The sequence below is a fragment of the Buteo buteo genome, chromosome 13, assembly GCF_964188355.1.
Source record: "Buteo buteo chromosome 13, bButBut1.hap1.1, whole genome shotgun sequence".
In the NCBI taxonomy this organism is placed as follows: domain Eukaryota; kingdom Metazoa; phylum Chordata; class Aves; order Accipitriformes; family Accipitridae; genus Buteo; species Buteo buteo.
Genome location: NC_134183.1, coordinates 5639040 through 5656297, shown reverse-complemented (window position 1 = coordinate 5656297; position 17258 = coordinate 5639040). Strand labels below are relative to the sequence as shown.

General features: G+C 37.5%; 1 protein-coding gene across 1 annotated transcript in view; it reads left to right on the top strand.

Annotated features, from left to right (window-relative positions):
• Nucleotides 1–1681: 1681 nt before the first annotated feature.
• ANKFN1 (ankyrin repeat and fibronectin type III domain containing 1) overlaps nucleotides 1682–17258 on the top strand; it is a 62464-nt gene continuing 46887 nt past the window's right edge. Inside the window, exons 1-4 of the mRNA XM_075043857.1 lie at nucleotides 1682–1873; nucleotides 9144–9354; nucleotides 13871–14065; nucleotides 15554–15667. Of these exons, the coding sequence (XP_074899958.1) occupies nucleotides 1688–1873; nucleotides 9144–9354; nucleotides 13871–14065; nucleotides 15554–15667 (706 nt within the window). The 5' untranslated portion in view covers nucleotides 1682–1687. The remainder of the gene's footprint in view (nucleotides 1874–9143; nucleotides 9355–13870; nucleotides 14066–15553; nucleotides 15668–17258) is intronic.

The window sequence follows — 17258 nt, the reverse complement described above, 5'->3', positions numbered from 1 at the left end:
GTCTGATTTGCTTAGATGCAGGCTGAGACCATGAGAACAGAAAGTTACAGGATTTGTATCATAGCACAAAAAATTTAAAGCTTATTTCCAGGAAAAGATAGTCTGAAAGGGTAGCCAGATTTACTATTGCAACTGTGAGGTCTTCTAGAGGGACATTCTGTCTTATAAATGTGTACACACTCTTGTGAGGGGAAAAAGGAAATGTGAAGAAATTGTGCGTTTTCGTCACCTTTTCACTTACAGAGATCCCTGGGGATAGTTTCCTGTGCTTGCAGTTGGGTCAAATCTGATTCTTAGTTTCCCTTCAGAAAGGCAAAACTATTCCCACACAAAGTATTTCCAGATAGTTAAATATTAATTCAATTTTTCCTAATATGGAAAAATTACTCTAATCCTAGAGCATAGAAAGTATTGTTTAATTATGAGATAATATGGAAATCCTATTACCCTAGACAGTCTTAGAGAGAGGAGGCAGTCCCTCTTGGAAGAGTTTGTAGTCTAAATGGTCAGGGCAAACACAGAACATGATAAAGTTATACAATACGTAGACAAAGGCAGTGCCTGTCCACTAACTGAGGGAAGAAACTACTCAGTATGAAACTATAAACAGCAACAGTTAGAATGACAGATTATTTTAACTGTAAAACATAGAGTGTAAGGTCTTTGCAATAACCTGGACACTAGCTGGCCATAGGTAGGTTAAACTAAAAATGCACGTATGCCTCATTATGCCCATAGCAGAGCCTAAATAGGTTTTCTGTGTTTCAGCTGTTATTTGCTAAAACGTAATGCCTTAGGAGTCCTGGTCACAGAGCAGGTTTCCTCCCTGCCAAATTCTCCTCAAACCTCTAACAAAAAAAAACATTCTCTGTAGTAATGGACTTTCATTTGGATAGTAGCATGTCAGCATTTGATGCAAATTAAATGTAAGTTCATGCTTTATTTCTGTAGTAGCTTGTAATGGGTTCAGAGATGAAAAAATATTTTGGAGCCAGCCATACTTCCTTTGTGAGAAATACTGCTTTGAGTCTCTAGAGAAAGAGAATCCACCCACCCAACTGAAAAGTCACATGCTTTTGGAGCACACAGTTTGCTAGCAGATAGTAATGTGGGAAATAAAGCACGTCTTGCCACAGTTTTGCTTGTGTCAACCTTAAGTCACTTGACCAGTTAAAAAATTCAGTCCTGCATTCTGTTCTGTAATCAGACTTTTTTTTTTTCCTCTCAGTTGCTTTGGTTTTGTTTTAAGAAACCATTGTGCTGACAAAACGCAGATTATGTACATGCTATCCAAATTGTATATTAATGTTTACATTTGGGTGTAATTTTTTCTGACACCTGTATTGCCAGAACTCACTCTGTCAAAAGGCTATTTCCTTCATTAAATGAAACCCCTTGTCCTTTTACAAATCAGCAAATAGTTCTGAAGTGGTCTGTTTTAGTTTTTCCATCCTGAATTCTCCTTCCCCATAGATATCCACAGGACTAATTCCATGAAGAGCAATTTGCCATTGAAAAAGCCCAAAAACATGCTTCTGTGTGTTCAAAAACTGTGTGTGTGAAAGTGATTTTTGCCATAGAAGTCTTGCAATGTGCATTTTGATGATACAGTTCTGATCAATTATGCTAGTGTAGCAAAACCTTGTTAAACAGCTGTTGTTTTTCTTCTAGAAACTACTAGCTGAAAATGACACAGCAAATGCATAACTTAAGTCTCCTCCAGACTAAAAAGAACAGCGTGCCATCCTCTCCAAATGCGGCAAAGCGATTATATCGGAACCTGTCAGAGAAGCTTAAGGGGAGTCATACATCCTTTGATGAAGCATATTTCAGAGCTCGATCTGACCGGCTCAGTCTCCGTAAGACCTCAATGGTAATTAATTTTTTATCAAATTGCCAACTTACTGTCCTATTAATGTCCTTAATCAGTTTGCTTTTAATCTGTAGAATTTTCATCGTCTCACTTTGTCTGTTCCCTGACCAGTGCTGTACGTTCTTCCCAGACTTATCACTTATGATCTTGTGTCAAAACAAAGTCTGACCTTCTTGAAGGCTAAAGAAAAGCTACCTTGCTCAAGTGATGATGCTTTATTTTAGGAGTAAGATCTTAACCTGGCATTAATGTGATAAAATGTGGATAAAATATATACACACAAGTGTTTCTCTTACAAGAAATGAAGAAAAAGTATCTTGGGAAAACTGAAGATTACTTTAATAGAATTTCCCATTTTTCTACTTGCTCTCTTGTTTGGAACTTACATGCTGTGACAGATAAATGCAAGGTTGTTCACAGACTGTGGTAATGGTCACTAGATAAGACCATGGGAAAAGGAGACCACACATGAAGCAGTCTGGCCTGGGTACCATACTCTAGTCACAGAACACAGTCAAGCACTCTGGTGCCAGTACAGGAAAGCATATAAGCACCTGCTAGACTCAACACTCACAAGTGCTCCTATTTATGCCAGTGCTGGTGAAGTTACACAACCTCCAGCACATACATTTGAAGAATGGACTGTGTCCCTGCAATAACAGCACAGTGTAAGTTCAGTGCACAATAGAATCTCTTATATTTGCTGGAGGAAGATGAATCTGCTGTTGATATTGCCAAAATAAAATAAATTCCCCTTTTCCATAAGTAGGAAGAACAGACACATCCTTCAAATTTTCCTCTGAATTATTTTGAAGGAAAGAGTTCCTCTCCACTTCTGAAGAGCAATAACTTATGACAGCGTCTATGAATGTGCCAGGAGACACCTCTTGGAACCATTACTCTGCTGCACTAAAGCAGATGCTAAGCGCAGTGCAGGGCTAAACTCTGAATATGGTTGGGCCAGATAATAAAAATATTACATTTTGTCAGAATAAAAAACACACTCTAGAGTCCTTTAACACTCACAAATCTTTGTTACATATGAGACAAATTATATGAATCAATGCAAGAATTGAAAATAATTTTAAGATCAGTTCAATGATCCTATCCCCTAGGATCACTTCTCTCCTGAAGTCAGAGGACCCATGCATGCCCCATGGAAGAGCTAAGCTGAAATGTAGCTCTAGGGCATTGAAAAGTCAAGAGACTGTTGTCTCTCTCCAGTGAAGAAAGACTATGACCTGAAGGAAGCAGGGGATCATGGCTCCTTCCTCTCAGCTCTGCCAGAGCCAATAGATTTTGTTTTATAGAAGGAGAAGCCTGAAACTCAAACAGGTCTTGATAGCTGGAGAACAGCCTTTGCATAGTAGCCAACAGCTGTGCTTTTGAGGCAGTGGGTTTCCAGATGCTTTCAGTTTGTGGGGATCATTTGAATTTGGGCCTCTAAGTATGAACTGTGGGAAAAGATTCTTTAGATGAATTTTTTAGCCACTGACTTTTCTTTCCTTTTTCTTTTCAATTGCAAGCTTGTGTGTGACTAAGCAAGTGAAAGAGAAGAGGATAAACTAGTGCTGGGGACCATGCCAGAGCACACTGACATGTAAACTGAACGAATGCCAGTCTGTTAGCATATATTCTGACCAGTGTTTCTCTAAATATACACTTCAAATTCCATATTCCTTCAAACATGGGGTCTTCTGTCATGCTTAACTAATGAGAAGAGAAAAGGCAAACGAGCACAGCCCAAAGATTGAGGAGCAGTGTACTGCTGCTGAGGCTCAAGTCCTCTGCTCTCCGCAGAGTTAATTACTACAGTCTCACTTTTCTCCCTTTTCAGTCTAGGTGTGTCAGGTGATGGGAGTGCCTATTCAATTGGTAATCATAATTAGGTGACTCGATTTTCCATTGTGATGTGGGTGGTGGTCTAATGGGATGTAGGCTTAATTGTGCTAACTTTGTTTCCCCCAACCCGCTACAATGTCATGGGAGTGACATAACTTTTGTAACTGCTGACCTAAAGTGAGCGTAGGTACCTCTAGCTATTGCCAGTCTGCGGTCTGAGCTGGTATCCACAACTGTCAGTGAATAGACTCCCACTGAACTCAAAAGTCTTTGGATCCCATTCTAGCCATTCTGCCCGTTGTTTTCACAGTTTTCCCTAAAAATAAATAGCAAGGACACCATCAGTGAAGGGGTGGAAATATTCCTGGTCAAGCTGCTGGCTGATATATTTTCTAATCACTGAGTTTATGTGCTACAGAGCTAAGTCAATGAGTAAAATCATGTCTCCAGACAAGTGAACAACATTTGTTAGAATTTGTTTTCTTTCTGCTTTGGCTAGTGAAGAGTTTTCTTTCCATTCTCTCTTGCTGTGCAACACTTTCCATTCAGTAAATTGTTGTCTTGCTGCAGACATAGCAATGTCCCAAAATAGCTTTATTCTTGAACTCATGTTTATCAAAACAAGTCTTTGCAGAAACTATTTTAACATTTTTTCCAACTCCAGTAGCACATAGTGGACTTTTTCAGTCAGACGTAGAGCAAATATCTTGAAAGGGGCACTTCATTTTAATTAAGCTACATAAGATTGCATTTCTAAACACTCCACCACTGAATCACTTACTGGAACATGGTTATTACTTACTGCAAAGCAGTACTGTAGTCCTTTTCAGTATATACATTTGTGCATCAGAGTAACACCTAAATAAATTAATCACATAGCACAGCTGTCTAGCTAATGATTAGAGGCTGCAGGACTGAGTCAAGGAAAACGCAATGTAAAAACTGCCCCTAAACTTTACCTGATCACTTGTAAATGTGATTCAGTTTCTCTTTGAATTCAATAGTTTTGTCTTTTCAGAGCAGAAGAAAGTTATCTAGTAAATGTAAACGAAGGCAGAAATCAGAAGGCTTTTGTTAGTATTTGTGACAATACCAGCTGGGCTAAAATTGAGCACATGGGTCTGAAGATACTACAATTTACCCCTATTTGAATTTCTTACCCCTGGACTGCAGACACCTGAATCCTGCTGCAATACTAGAGTCTTTTACATAGAATATGATCAGCTTTTTGCAGGAAACTATATAATCCTCAAATATATTTCTGTTTTCTGTGTGAAAGCAGATAGTTGGGGAAAACTTGGTCAGGTGTGTAGAATATTTCTCTGGACTTGGAGAGCTGGGCTCGATGCAGACTTCCAAATGGGGCAATTTACTGGCATGGCTGAAAATGTAGATATTTCACTGTCTCACCAGGATGTTTTTTGACTGAAATAGATATAGCATGGTTAGATGCACACTGCTATGTGGATGAGGGAGGCATATGTGCACAGTTAGAAAGGCCATACCACAGTTCCCATGTTTTTACACTCTTTGAAGTTCGGAGACTTGCCAACCTATTTCAGCCTATTGCTTGTGTTTGAATTGTTCATTTGGAAAAGCTGATATTTGCAATTTGGTCTCATAATTGTTTGGATTGGATGAAGTAGCTTATAAAATTCATGCTCTGTTTCTTGTTTAAATCAGTGCAGCTTTTTCAATCAGATTTCTAATGAAATGAAGAAATAGAAATTTGCTTTTATTTTTTCCCTTTTGGTGAAACATTTTTGCCAACAGATTGGCTTGCAAGAGCATTTATGAGGAATTAACTTAAGCATGTGCTTAGATTCTGTTCAGCAATTTACTTAAATCCAAAATTTCACAAATACTTCAGGTAATTCATTTGGCAAACAAAAATCCAAAGATGCATTTTCAAAGGTATCTAGGCAGGTCTAAATCTTGATAACTAAATAAAAAATAAAAACCAATTCAAATCAAAGTTTTAAAAATAATTTTACCATAATCATTCAGGTAGGAAAAATCTCTTATTAAGGTGTGTGTCTATGTATTTGAAAAGGGCCAAATGCTTTTGTCAGCCATATCATTGAGTTAATTTCAGCTGTAATATGAAGGTAGCCATCTTTTTTTATTATAACAGGGTTTTTTTTGTTTTTATATAATGCAAGAAACTCCTGAGATGTAGTACAAGATTTATTGAGTTTCGCACAAAATTGGAATTAAGGCCAAATAATGGTATTGAGCACTTAGGATACCATTCTACAAATGCGAACTCATTTAACCTTTATGCATGTACATAAAGTCAATTAAAAAAGAATGACTATTCTGATTTCAAAAAAGGTGAAAACCATGTATGTACTCAGTGCCACAGAAGTGGAAATGTGAAGCAGAAAGTACTTTGTTTCCTATCCTAAGTAAGCACCACAAGCCTGTCATTGAGTAATACCATCAGCTGTACCTTTTGGTTCTGTTCTCACACTGTTAGCTGGTGTTTCCAAAAATGAACTTAATTGAAAGAAATGGAAACTAATGTAGTCATACAGTTTACTTCAACCAATTCCCTTTGTTGTAAGATTTTTATGAATTTATTGCTAAATAAGTAGATTTTCCCAGCTGTGATCAGTTAAGAAAGTAATATGATTTTGCTTGTTTTCTGATTGGATCAAAATGCAGATGCTTCTGAAGCATAATTAGTCTTTATTTACATAAACAACAGTATAGAGGAAGTTCCAAAATCAGTAGAAAAAGAATTTGAAATGGGTGTAAACTGTGATGAAATTAATGCTTTTTAGAATATTGATATATATTTTTGGAGAATTGGTGAATATATTTTGCATTTCTAATATTTTATATAAAAAACAATCTATCAGTTCACAGTTCTGCATTCATAATAATGAAGTTTCAAAGAGCGAAGGAGCACAGCTTTTTTTTTTTTCCTCTAGGTGGAACATCAATGATCTATTTATGTTAATTTTGAGTACCTAGTACAGTGACATACAGCTGTTAAATGCATATCATTGACTTGAGTGGGAGTTGATGACATATAGCATGTATCAGAATCATACCATTAATTAAAATATTTTCTAATTAAAATTATTTTAATTTCTAGCCAGAGCACTTCATCCCTTCAGGGTAGGGGCAAAACGCCAGAATAAGATCTCTGATTTCAGGGTGATAAGGTGTTATATAAACAAGACAGCAGATGTGTGGAGCTACTGGAATGAAAAGAAACATTGCTGCATTGCAGTAAAAATTTCTGTCATTTTTAAGTTTCACCTTATAAGAAGAGAAATATGTGCTGCCCTCTTTTCTAAAATTTTCTGGAGATGTGCCCTCTCTGATGACAGTATATGTCCTTAAAGACAATTTTTTGCCTTGAACCGAGGGGCAGATAAAGAATGATAAATCTAGCTGCTTACCATTCAACTATTCCTTTTTCTGAGACTTTTCTCTTACACCTAACACTGAAGTATGATCTAGGTATTTGATAATGAAATTAAATCTGAATCTTACAATGTAGAGAAGAATCTGAAAACAAGAATTTGACAGAGGCTCATTTTGATGAAACATTTGTTTAAGTAGTATCTTTTATTCTGCATGGAAATCTACAGAAAAAATATTTCTCCAGCATGACCTCTCTTTTGTACTTAAGTGTCTAAAAGGTAGGTTCCCAAGTCGGCACTACTCTCCTAGATTTGCTTTATTGCTGCATCATTCATCTCATCCTTAGATAGTCATCTAACATAAGTATCTCATTTCTCTATATTGACAATTTGGGGTAAAGATCATCTTACGTGCACCTGTTGTTCTGCTGATCCCTAATATTCAGCATAGATGGGGTCCATATTAAAACTTTAAGATAACATCACCTTTGCAAATTCTTAGTGTGGTACCAATACTTCACATGCAAAACAGTAGACGAGAAGATCTCTGTCAGGCCTGAGAATTTCTGAAGACACTTTTAACTTCAAGCACAACTGAAAAAAACCCTGTAGAACTGATCAAATTCAGAGGTTTAGCTGTGGACTCTAGTTTTCAAAACTGCTTGCAAACCATTAGTCTATGTGTTCTAGGAAGAGACAAAAGATGTTCCAGCAGATCAGTGCTCTTTCAGAAAGAGTTGTTTCACTGAGAGCAAAACTTGGACAGGGATATGCCAAATAAAACTACATCAATTTAAAAAAGAAAATGAAGTTTTGGTGTGACTGAAATGTTAATTTCTAATCACAGTAGAAGACGGTTTCAATTCAGTATTTATTTCATATCATAAAACCCACATTATTACATAAGAATTTTCTCTGTGTTTCCTCCGTGTGGGTTTCAGGACACAGGAAGCTAGTTTATGTTATGTACCTGGATTACTTGTTCTCTTATGTATGCATTTCTTTAGTAAACCCATTGGCACAATATGTCTACATAGATCTCAATTCCTTTATGTGACTGCATGCTGAGCCCTTCTTGCTCAGCTGGGCCTCTTGGTTCTACTAATTCATTCTTAAGAGGAAAAAAAACCTATTGGGTAATTATGGCAATGGGATGCTGGGAAAGAATTTAACGAATCTTGGCAAATAACATGTCATTACTGTAGGCTCCAGAAGGATGTTCTCATAACAGAAACCTGCAGGCCATGCTACTCTCCTGCACCTGCTTCTCCCCAGCTCAATTAAGAAACGATAGGTTTCTTTGTATTATACCATTCTTTTATCTCCTTGGCATTGGTAAGGAAAAGGTTCAGAGGTTCTCCCTGCTTGAGAGTTGGTGCTGTGTATGTTCTTGCCTTTGGCTGCTTGTGTTCTCTGCTGTTCAGAAACATCACTTTCTGGACACGCGCACTGGATGGTCAATGTTTTCAGTCTTATTTCTGCGACTATACATTTCAAAGCTGCTTCTAGTTGTAAGTTAAGTGCAAAAATCTGAGCACATAGGAATGATTGAAGTATTTGAATGAACAGCACCTATTACTACCTCACACTGGAGCTGTGAAGGTTTTTCTCCAGAGTAGCTTGTTTTATTTGGATTTTAATCACTTGACTTTGTAGATTTTTAGTTTAAATTTTGAGTTTGAAAAACTCAGTAGTCCAAGACTCTGCTAAAATCATAGTCTTTCATCCAGTTTCACACTGAAAACATATAATATTGCTCATATAGTTTGATTACAGGACAGATGTCTAAATAAGTATGGGTTTATTTTGTATGGATTTGAATCTCACTTGAATCTTCCCACAGACCTGAAGCAAGTTCAAGCATACAAGTCCAGAAGGAGACCAAGCTCAACTTTGCTGCAAACAATTTCCATGTTTCTAGCTTAACCTGAGCTGGGCCTGGAGGATCAATATTTTATAGCAATGTCACAAAACACAAATTTTCTCAATTTATTTTTAAACCACCGATATTTGAAAAGTTTTACTGTATTTCTGTTTTTATTGATACACAGAATTTCCAGTGCAATGAAGCTATGTTTGAGGCCGTAGAACAGCAAGATCTGGATGCTGTTCAGGTTCTTCTTTATCAATACACACTGGAGGAGCTGGACCTGAACACACCAAACAGTGAGGGACTAACTCCTTTGGATATTGCCATTTTGACAAACAACGTCCCTATTGCTAGGACCCTTCTACACGTTGGGGCAAAGGAAAGCCCACACTGTAAGTAAAGAACACAAATTGAATTTACTCAGATAATTGCCTGTAGGAGGTTAGGTTTGCTGCTGTTTGGGGAAACTAATTACACACAAAACCTGACTGGTTTTATCATAAAGATGGTTATACCAGCAATAGTACCACAGTGCTAGAGGACATTTGCAGCAATATCCGCTTGTTGAATGCGTGCTCAGTAGATCTTTTTTGTTTTCTGTCAGATATACCAACTGGGGAATCAGGTTGAGTGTCTAATGTGATTAACACTGGGGCAGCTGAGTTAATATCAATACTGAGAAAAAATTCTTTAAAAATATGGAAACAGGAACTGAGTGAGTGATTCACAGATCATGGTCTGAAATATGGAGTTTGTCATCAAAAATGAAAGGACGATGGGTTGTCTAGACTTTGGTTTATTTTGATTATCCTTTTGATTTTGGCTATGCTGCCTTCAGGAGAGAGGTTGTGTTGAAATCTATCATTTCCATTACCCACAGACTCCTTACTTGTGGTCTTCAAATGGCCTAAAATCCCACTTAAATGAGAATTTCAAAGTTCTACAGAACCAGAGAAAATCTAAGCACAAAACAGACCTTCTCACTTTACTGGAATACCAATATTTCTTATAACTGCATATTGTAGTTATAAAACTCCTTTGTATTCCTTCATGGGCATTTTTATGCACAATTTGTGGGTTGGAGGGTGACTTACCAACCCAATTAATCAACCGTATACCATGACACAAACTCTGACGCCTTACTTGTGTCTAAAAATACACCAATGTATGCGAATTTGTTTAAAACTGTCAATGCCTATATTTAGGACATTCCCAGCAAGGCTATAATGAGACTGTGTTTGAGGGGTTCGGCCACTGCAGACTCTGCCATTAATTTGAAGTTAGTTAAATTAACAACATTTAGTGCTGGCATGTCAATCTCAGTGCTCCAGGAAATTGCACCTTGAGGCTACTAACATTGCCAGTTTTTTCACTGGAGAGTGTGTGTGCATGTGCGTGTGTGTTGAGTTTTTTTGCCAGACCCTCAGTGTTGGTACACCTTTATTGCTTTTCTATGTCCACAGCACTTATATTATCATTTATTCTGGCCTCCTTTAACCTTCCCTGGAGATTTTTGCATAGTGTAGCTGCTCAGTGAAAAGAGTTTTTTAGTTTTATATTTATTTGTTTATTTTTCTGTCATGGTTCATGACTGAGGCTTTAAAAAAAAGTGTGACAGCATTTAGAGTACATGATTGACTGCTGAAGCAACATTCATTAACCATGACAAATCTAGAGGAAAACACAGTCTTGAGTGTTCTAAACAGCAGTAAAAAAGACTAAACTAATTTTTCATTGACCTCATCTGTAAATAAATGTAGTCTGATGGCGAGCAGGGGCAATCATAAATTAGTATTCATTTCCTGTAATTAATGCAAACATGCCTATGAACACAGAGAATATGAATATATAACCACCTCATTTCCATTTCAAAATATACCCACCAAATTTCCACTTCACTTATCTTGATTTTTAGTTTTTCTGATTGAAATAATGGATGAAGCATTCTCAATAAAAAGCAAACGATTGTTTGTTTTGGTTTTTTTTACCTTAAAGGGTTTACAGTTGCTACTTGAGAGCAAAATGCAAAAAGTTCTTTTCAGCATTCAAAACAAAGGTTCACAGCATCTTATATGTGGTTTCATTCATGTGGAACTGATAGCAGTCACTTTCTATTTTCTCTAGTCTTTCTGCTTTGCTTTCTGTACTTAACCAGCCCTGTTAGAATGAAATCCATTCTGTTTGTATGATCTCAGGGCTGCAAGAACATGATCCAGCAACCAGCGGGAGCATTTTCATTTCTCTATGGTGGGCAGTTGAGCAAGACTTCCCCAGGCTGAGTGGGAGGGGAGGGGATTTCAAGGTAAAATTCTGACCCACTCCGATTTTGGGACAGGACACAAGCATCTCTCAATCTGATTGGAAGTGTATAGGACAGATGCACAGATCTGGGAGACTGCAAGATAGAGGAATTCCCCATCCCAAGCGCACACAGAAAGCTTCCTACAGAAAAAACTCTTGCTTTTCCACTATATTAGCCATAGTGATCCAGCCGAAACCTCATTATAGCCCCTAACCTAATGCTATAGAAAAGAGGATCTGGAGGACAGATAGCTTCCATCTGTATCACCTGGATTTCTGCCTGGAATAGGAACAGCAGATAAAGCAATAGAAAGTAAAACTATGATCTTCATTTCCACATGGAGTGCTCAGACTATAAATCTTAACAGGAACCCAACATCTCAAACACAAAGTAAGTAAGATCAGAGACTACAGCATTTAAAATATTAATTTAGTTGGGGAGCAGGCAAAGTCCACTGTGTTATCTTTTCAGTTATTCTTATTCATCATATACTCATGGTTTGGCTTGGCTTGTTCATGTGAACCCAAATAAAAATAAGATTAAAATTTCCAGTGGCTGATTGGACACATTTCCAAGACCTGACAATTGTGGATCAGAATCTTGATTAAACAGATAGAGCCAGATCCTTAGTGAGAATTTGAACCAATGCCAATTCTCAATCACCTGAAGTTCTGGCGCATAAAATCTCCTTCCTTAGTCCTGTTGTGCTATCAGATGTGTTGCATGTTTATTGTAGGCACGGATCCAGGAAACCATATCACCTTTGGCCTCCCAGTAAACAGGCAGTTCTTAGGATACCAACGGATTCCAGTAAGCCTGGCCATATGTCTCTGATGTCCATATGAAGAACGATCAAACTTCAAGAAGGATGGCTTCAAGCCAGCTTCTGAAAGCAAAGTCTTAGAGACAAACATTCTTCAAAAACAACCTTTTGGATGTCAGAGGCGTTGAGTAATTCTTTGCTCTCCTCCTGTGGCTTTAAAGATCCCATGGTGCTTTTCACATTACTATGTAGGGTTATTCTTAGACTCCGCTAAACTTTGATTGTGATATTGTTATGAGCGAGAGAGGGCAAAAGTTAAAATGAGAGGTTCAGACTGGATAAAACAAACACCTTTTTCACCATAAGGACAGTAAAGCAGTGGAACATGTTGCCTAGAGTCATCGTAAAGCCTCCATCCTGTGAAGTTTTCAAGACCAGACTGGGTAATGACCTCAGTAACTTAGTATGACCTCATAGCTGACCCTGTTTTGAACAAGAAAGTTGGACTAGAGAAGGTCCTCTCCAATCTGATTTGTCCCATAATCCTATGATTCCTGTTTAGGAATAACACATTTATGTGCACAGACATCTTCACTCGCATGGTATTTTGATGTCAAAAACGTGTCAGAGTCTTGGTCCTTTATATGGTATAGTTTGATGTTTTCAGAAATGTATACTGTGCCTGGCTTATGCAAGTGAATGATCAGTGCATCCTGTGCAAGATTCATGCTGTTCCTGTAAAAACCTTAGGGAAATGAAGAGCCTGGCTGTCCCTACATAGCAACTCCCCATCATTGCTAAGAGTAGCTGCTTATGCTAGGGTAGTGTTTTCAGTAAATAGGGGTCTTTTTAAATTAAGACTATTTCAGAGCTCTTCTGCAAAAATACCAGATACCAGAGAAAAGTTATTGTCTGTAATTTCAGAACTCCTTCTCTTGTATGCTATTTCCTGCATATTGAACATCAGATCAGTGGTTGCATTTCCTTTCAGATTAAGCACCTTTACAACTCCTATTTTCTAAACTGCAAATAGTTTGAACAATTTCAGGCTAAGAGCATTTCTGAAAATACGGCTTGATTCACCATCTTGTGGACTTGGGCTAAAATCAAACCTATTTTAGTTTGTAACCTATGTGATCTTCATTTTCACCTTTATGTAGCACGCAGTAGTTCATACAGGCAATCTGAACTGCTAAATATCAAATTAAAATTATTCTGAGCATTGGAGAAAAACAAAATCTCCATGTGTCAAGCTGTCTGCTATCTGTCCAGTCTGTCAGAGGACTAATCAGATATTACATGGGCAAAACTCTGGCACAAAGAAAACCTGGAAAGAGATCCATTCCATACCAGCCATGGCCCTTAGGCACAAAACTCTCATTCTTAAGTTTGCCAATTAGATCTCTCTTTGCTTGTAGACATTTATATATTGTATGTGTTTATAACCAGTACAACCTTCTTTTTTTCTATGAAAGCTTATGATATTATGGCAAAGTAGGGGTTAGATAGAAATCAAATGCTTTATTATTTTAAGTCATTTTTAATATTCCACCAACTTAAAACATATATGTGATTTCAGTCTAATTAAGACATTTTTAAGCTTATGAGAAACATCAGAAGATAAAATTTGCTCAATTTATTAATGTTGTTAATCCCATTTAAGTGGCCAGATCCTTAAGTGGTACAAACTGGCATGCTTTAGCCCACTTGATGACAAGATAACTACTGGAAGGCAGAGTCTTCAAGGATTTGACCTTACATGTGTTATACCAGAATGCGTAAGGCCAGAATTTTGTCACATAAGTCCGCCAAGCAATTACTTACTTTTCCCTTTTCTTGGTAGTTGTTAACATGGAAAGCAGGTCAGTGCATCTGAGTACCTTGGTCCAGGAAGCACAGCAGCGAGTTACTGAATTGTCTGCACAAGTGATGAATGAAGGCCTTGGTACAGACAACACAGAAAAAGAGAAGCAACTAAAAGCATGGGAATGGAGATACAGGCTATACAAGCGCATGAAAGCAGGCTACGAGCATGCTAGTAAGTAGAAGAAAGTAGTTGCAAAATTCAAGACAAGAACTCTACAACTGAGAAAACACTGCCTTTGTTGAGCAAAGATGCTCTCCTCACTAACTGATCCTCACAGCATTGCTGTGAAGCAGATGAATGTTAGGGTGGGAAAACTGAGGTATAATACTAAATGGCCTTCCCAAGAATGAGAAAGAAATTGATGTTAGAACAACAGGGGACCAAATATCTGAGCACAACAAGCACATAGCAAGTTTAGGAGTGGGCTGCATAAAATTGATGAGACCTCCAAACTCTTGGTTCAGGATCTAATGATTCTGTCCTGCTTATTTCTCTTCACATTTACTCCTGAATCTCAATGTGCTCAGAGTTTAAAATGGGATGATTAGAAAAGAATATGTGAATAGGGAAGAGGAGGGATGGGGGGACATTGGCCTTTTTTCTGTTGTAATCTGATTTTTTTTTAAGTATTCTGTTTTAGAAGAATGGAGTTGTTCTAAACATTTGATCAAACAATGGAATTTCATTTACATATAAAAATTGTGAAAACTTAATTTTGGCATCCATGTATGGATGCATCAGCATAGTCTCAGATTGGGTAACTTTAAACAGTTGTACAAGTGAGTCTGTGCCCAAAGTAAATGTGAATTTGGGCCCATGGGAAGGAGTAAACAGGGCTGAATTGTTTCACATGTAGATCTTTTAGCTGTATCCTATTCAATGAAATACAATCATTGCCATTAACATTTTTACAACCAACTTTATATAAATGTACTTACAAATAATTTTCTCAAATTTATTGTATTCTAAGATTACTTCTTCAAGATAGATGTAGTACTCCTTGTATTAGATACTAAATACAGGAAATATAGCAGTAGTGTGAGTTAATATAATGATTTTTTAAATCAATCCCAGCAGTAAGTCATGACATTTTGTGTTTGATTTCTGAATTGAGTCTGATTGATATTCTGTGAATTAAGCTTTTTTTTTTTAAAAAAAAAAAAAAGATGTTAGACCTCAAGTGACAGCTGTATTTTGAACTACTACACTGAAACATTTGTGGAATTCACAATTTCTGAATCACAATAATGTAAAAATGTTTTCTGTTATTTGATAAATTTGAGTTTGTTAGTGAAACCATAAAGGTTTAATTAGGTCTTTGTGGTTTTGTCCTTTCTCTCTCCTCCTACCCACCCCAAGAGATTTATAGGGGCTTTTCATTGACATAATTAGCATGAATCTGTTTTATTGGGTTACATATATGCAGGAAGATATTTTTAACCGAAAGGAGCCAAAAACCATGATAGAAACAAATGGTGTCTGCAGGATATTGTTAGCAGGGGCACTAATTAAAATGCTCAAAAGGCAGAGAACACAAACACCTACAACCCAAAGCTCACAATTGCAGGGTGATTTTCAGTGGGTTCTTTGAAGACTCAGAAACATTGTTTGAATAGGATTTGTTGTGCTGAAGAGCTGATGTTTTCTCTTCTCTCCCAGGAGCCCCTGAGGCGCCAACCAATGTCTGTCTCATGGTAACAAGCAGTACATCACTCACTGTCACCTTCCAAGAACCTCTGAGTGTCAACTCAGCTGTGGTGACCAAGTATAAAGGTACTGGATTTAGACATCTTTCATTTACCTTAACAATGTACAAAAATTTGAGGGCTAAGTGACAAAGGTCTTTATCTACAAGAGATTATATTACAATGCTAGTAATGTTTGAATTTAATTATTTCCCCAGTTAATAGCTGTAAAAGTGGAATTTTCTTAAAAGATTCCCCAAAGACAATATTTTTATTAAAAAAATAAAAAACAAATTAACCAAAACCTTTCTCCATGAGTGCTTTGCAGAAGTTTGCTTGACTCACTGTGGTTAGGACATCAGCTCAATGACTGGGTTGAGATGAGCAGTTATAAAACACAAGCTAACTTTTGGTGCCTGTGGGCTCCTGAAATCATATGTATCCTTGTAAATGCCAAACCCACACCACCATTCCTTCAAGGAATGCCTCTGGAAGCTGAAACTTTTGGCAGAGGCATCATACAGCCCAACTAATTAGCTATTCCAGGGCTGCCACATCATTCTTGGAAGAGCAATACATTCGGGGTGGCACCAGTTAGTTGCAAAGTGGAATGAATAGGAAAATGCTTCCATCTGAATAGCGCTGTTGAATAGAAATGGTTTTAAAACAGAATTTCTGTTCCACAGGAAATTGCAACATTAAAAAAAAAAAGTTTTATTGAAGATTAGAACAAAAATGAGAAATTTTAAAATTTCCTGTTTAAAGGAACTTCCAGGTTTTCTAAAATGTTTGGAACAGTAAGTTCTTCAGTATTACATGCAGCAATCCGCAGTCTCCATCTTCCAGTGGGAGCCTGAGTCTTTCCACAGGTCAAGAGACTGAAAAGCACTGTTCTGAAGATCTGAGGTCTTCTTTGCTCAGCCCAGGGGAGTCAAGGAGAGGGGAGCCTGAAAGTCCTCTTAGTTATTTCCCACTGTGTCTCTCTTAATGCTTCCTGTTGTGTTTGTTTCTTTGTATTTGTATTAATAATTAAAAACTCATTTGAGAGGTACTTGAACCTTGGATTTCCACACGTATAGCAAGAACACTAATGGCTGTCTTGGGGGGCAGTCTATTTCATGTTTCTCTGTGTGGGTGTCACAGGGATTTCATCTACAGAAGGGATTCAGAAAGCCCCAGTCCATCGAGGGTTCAACAGCTCATGGAGCTCTTCTGAAGGTGGCACATACTGGTGCACAGGCTCCACTGGCATCAAGCACAAGCACCCAAAGGACTGCATGAGTTTATTTTGAAAAAGGCAGATTCTCTCTTTCTTTCCTCCCCCTGCTTCTGGTCAGAGATTCCAGTCATCACTGGCTATGCCCAGTAAAATTTTTTTTACAGTATGAGAAAAAAAAAACCAGCCTCCCAGACATCACTAAAGCCATCAAAGTGATTCCATTCCTGATAGCCTCAGTAGAAGGGTAAATTACTGTATTACACCTAGTCAGCTGTGCAGTGCTGCAGGAAGTGTGATTTTCAAAAACATCAAAGCCCTTTAGAAGCCTAAATCTAATTTCAGCAATGGGCTGGGTTGCCAGGAAACTAAATTTCACTTAAGGGCTTCCTAGTGCCTGGTTTACTTGTGAAAATGATACTTGGGCTCCTAAAACACTTAAGTTCTCTTGAAAATATCAGCC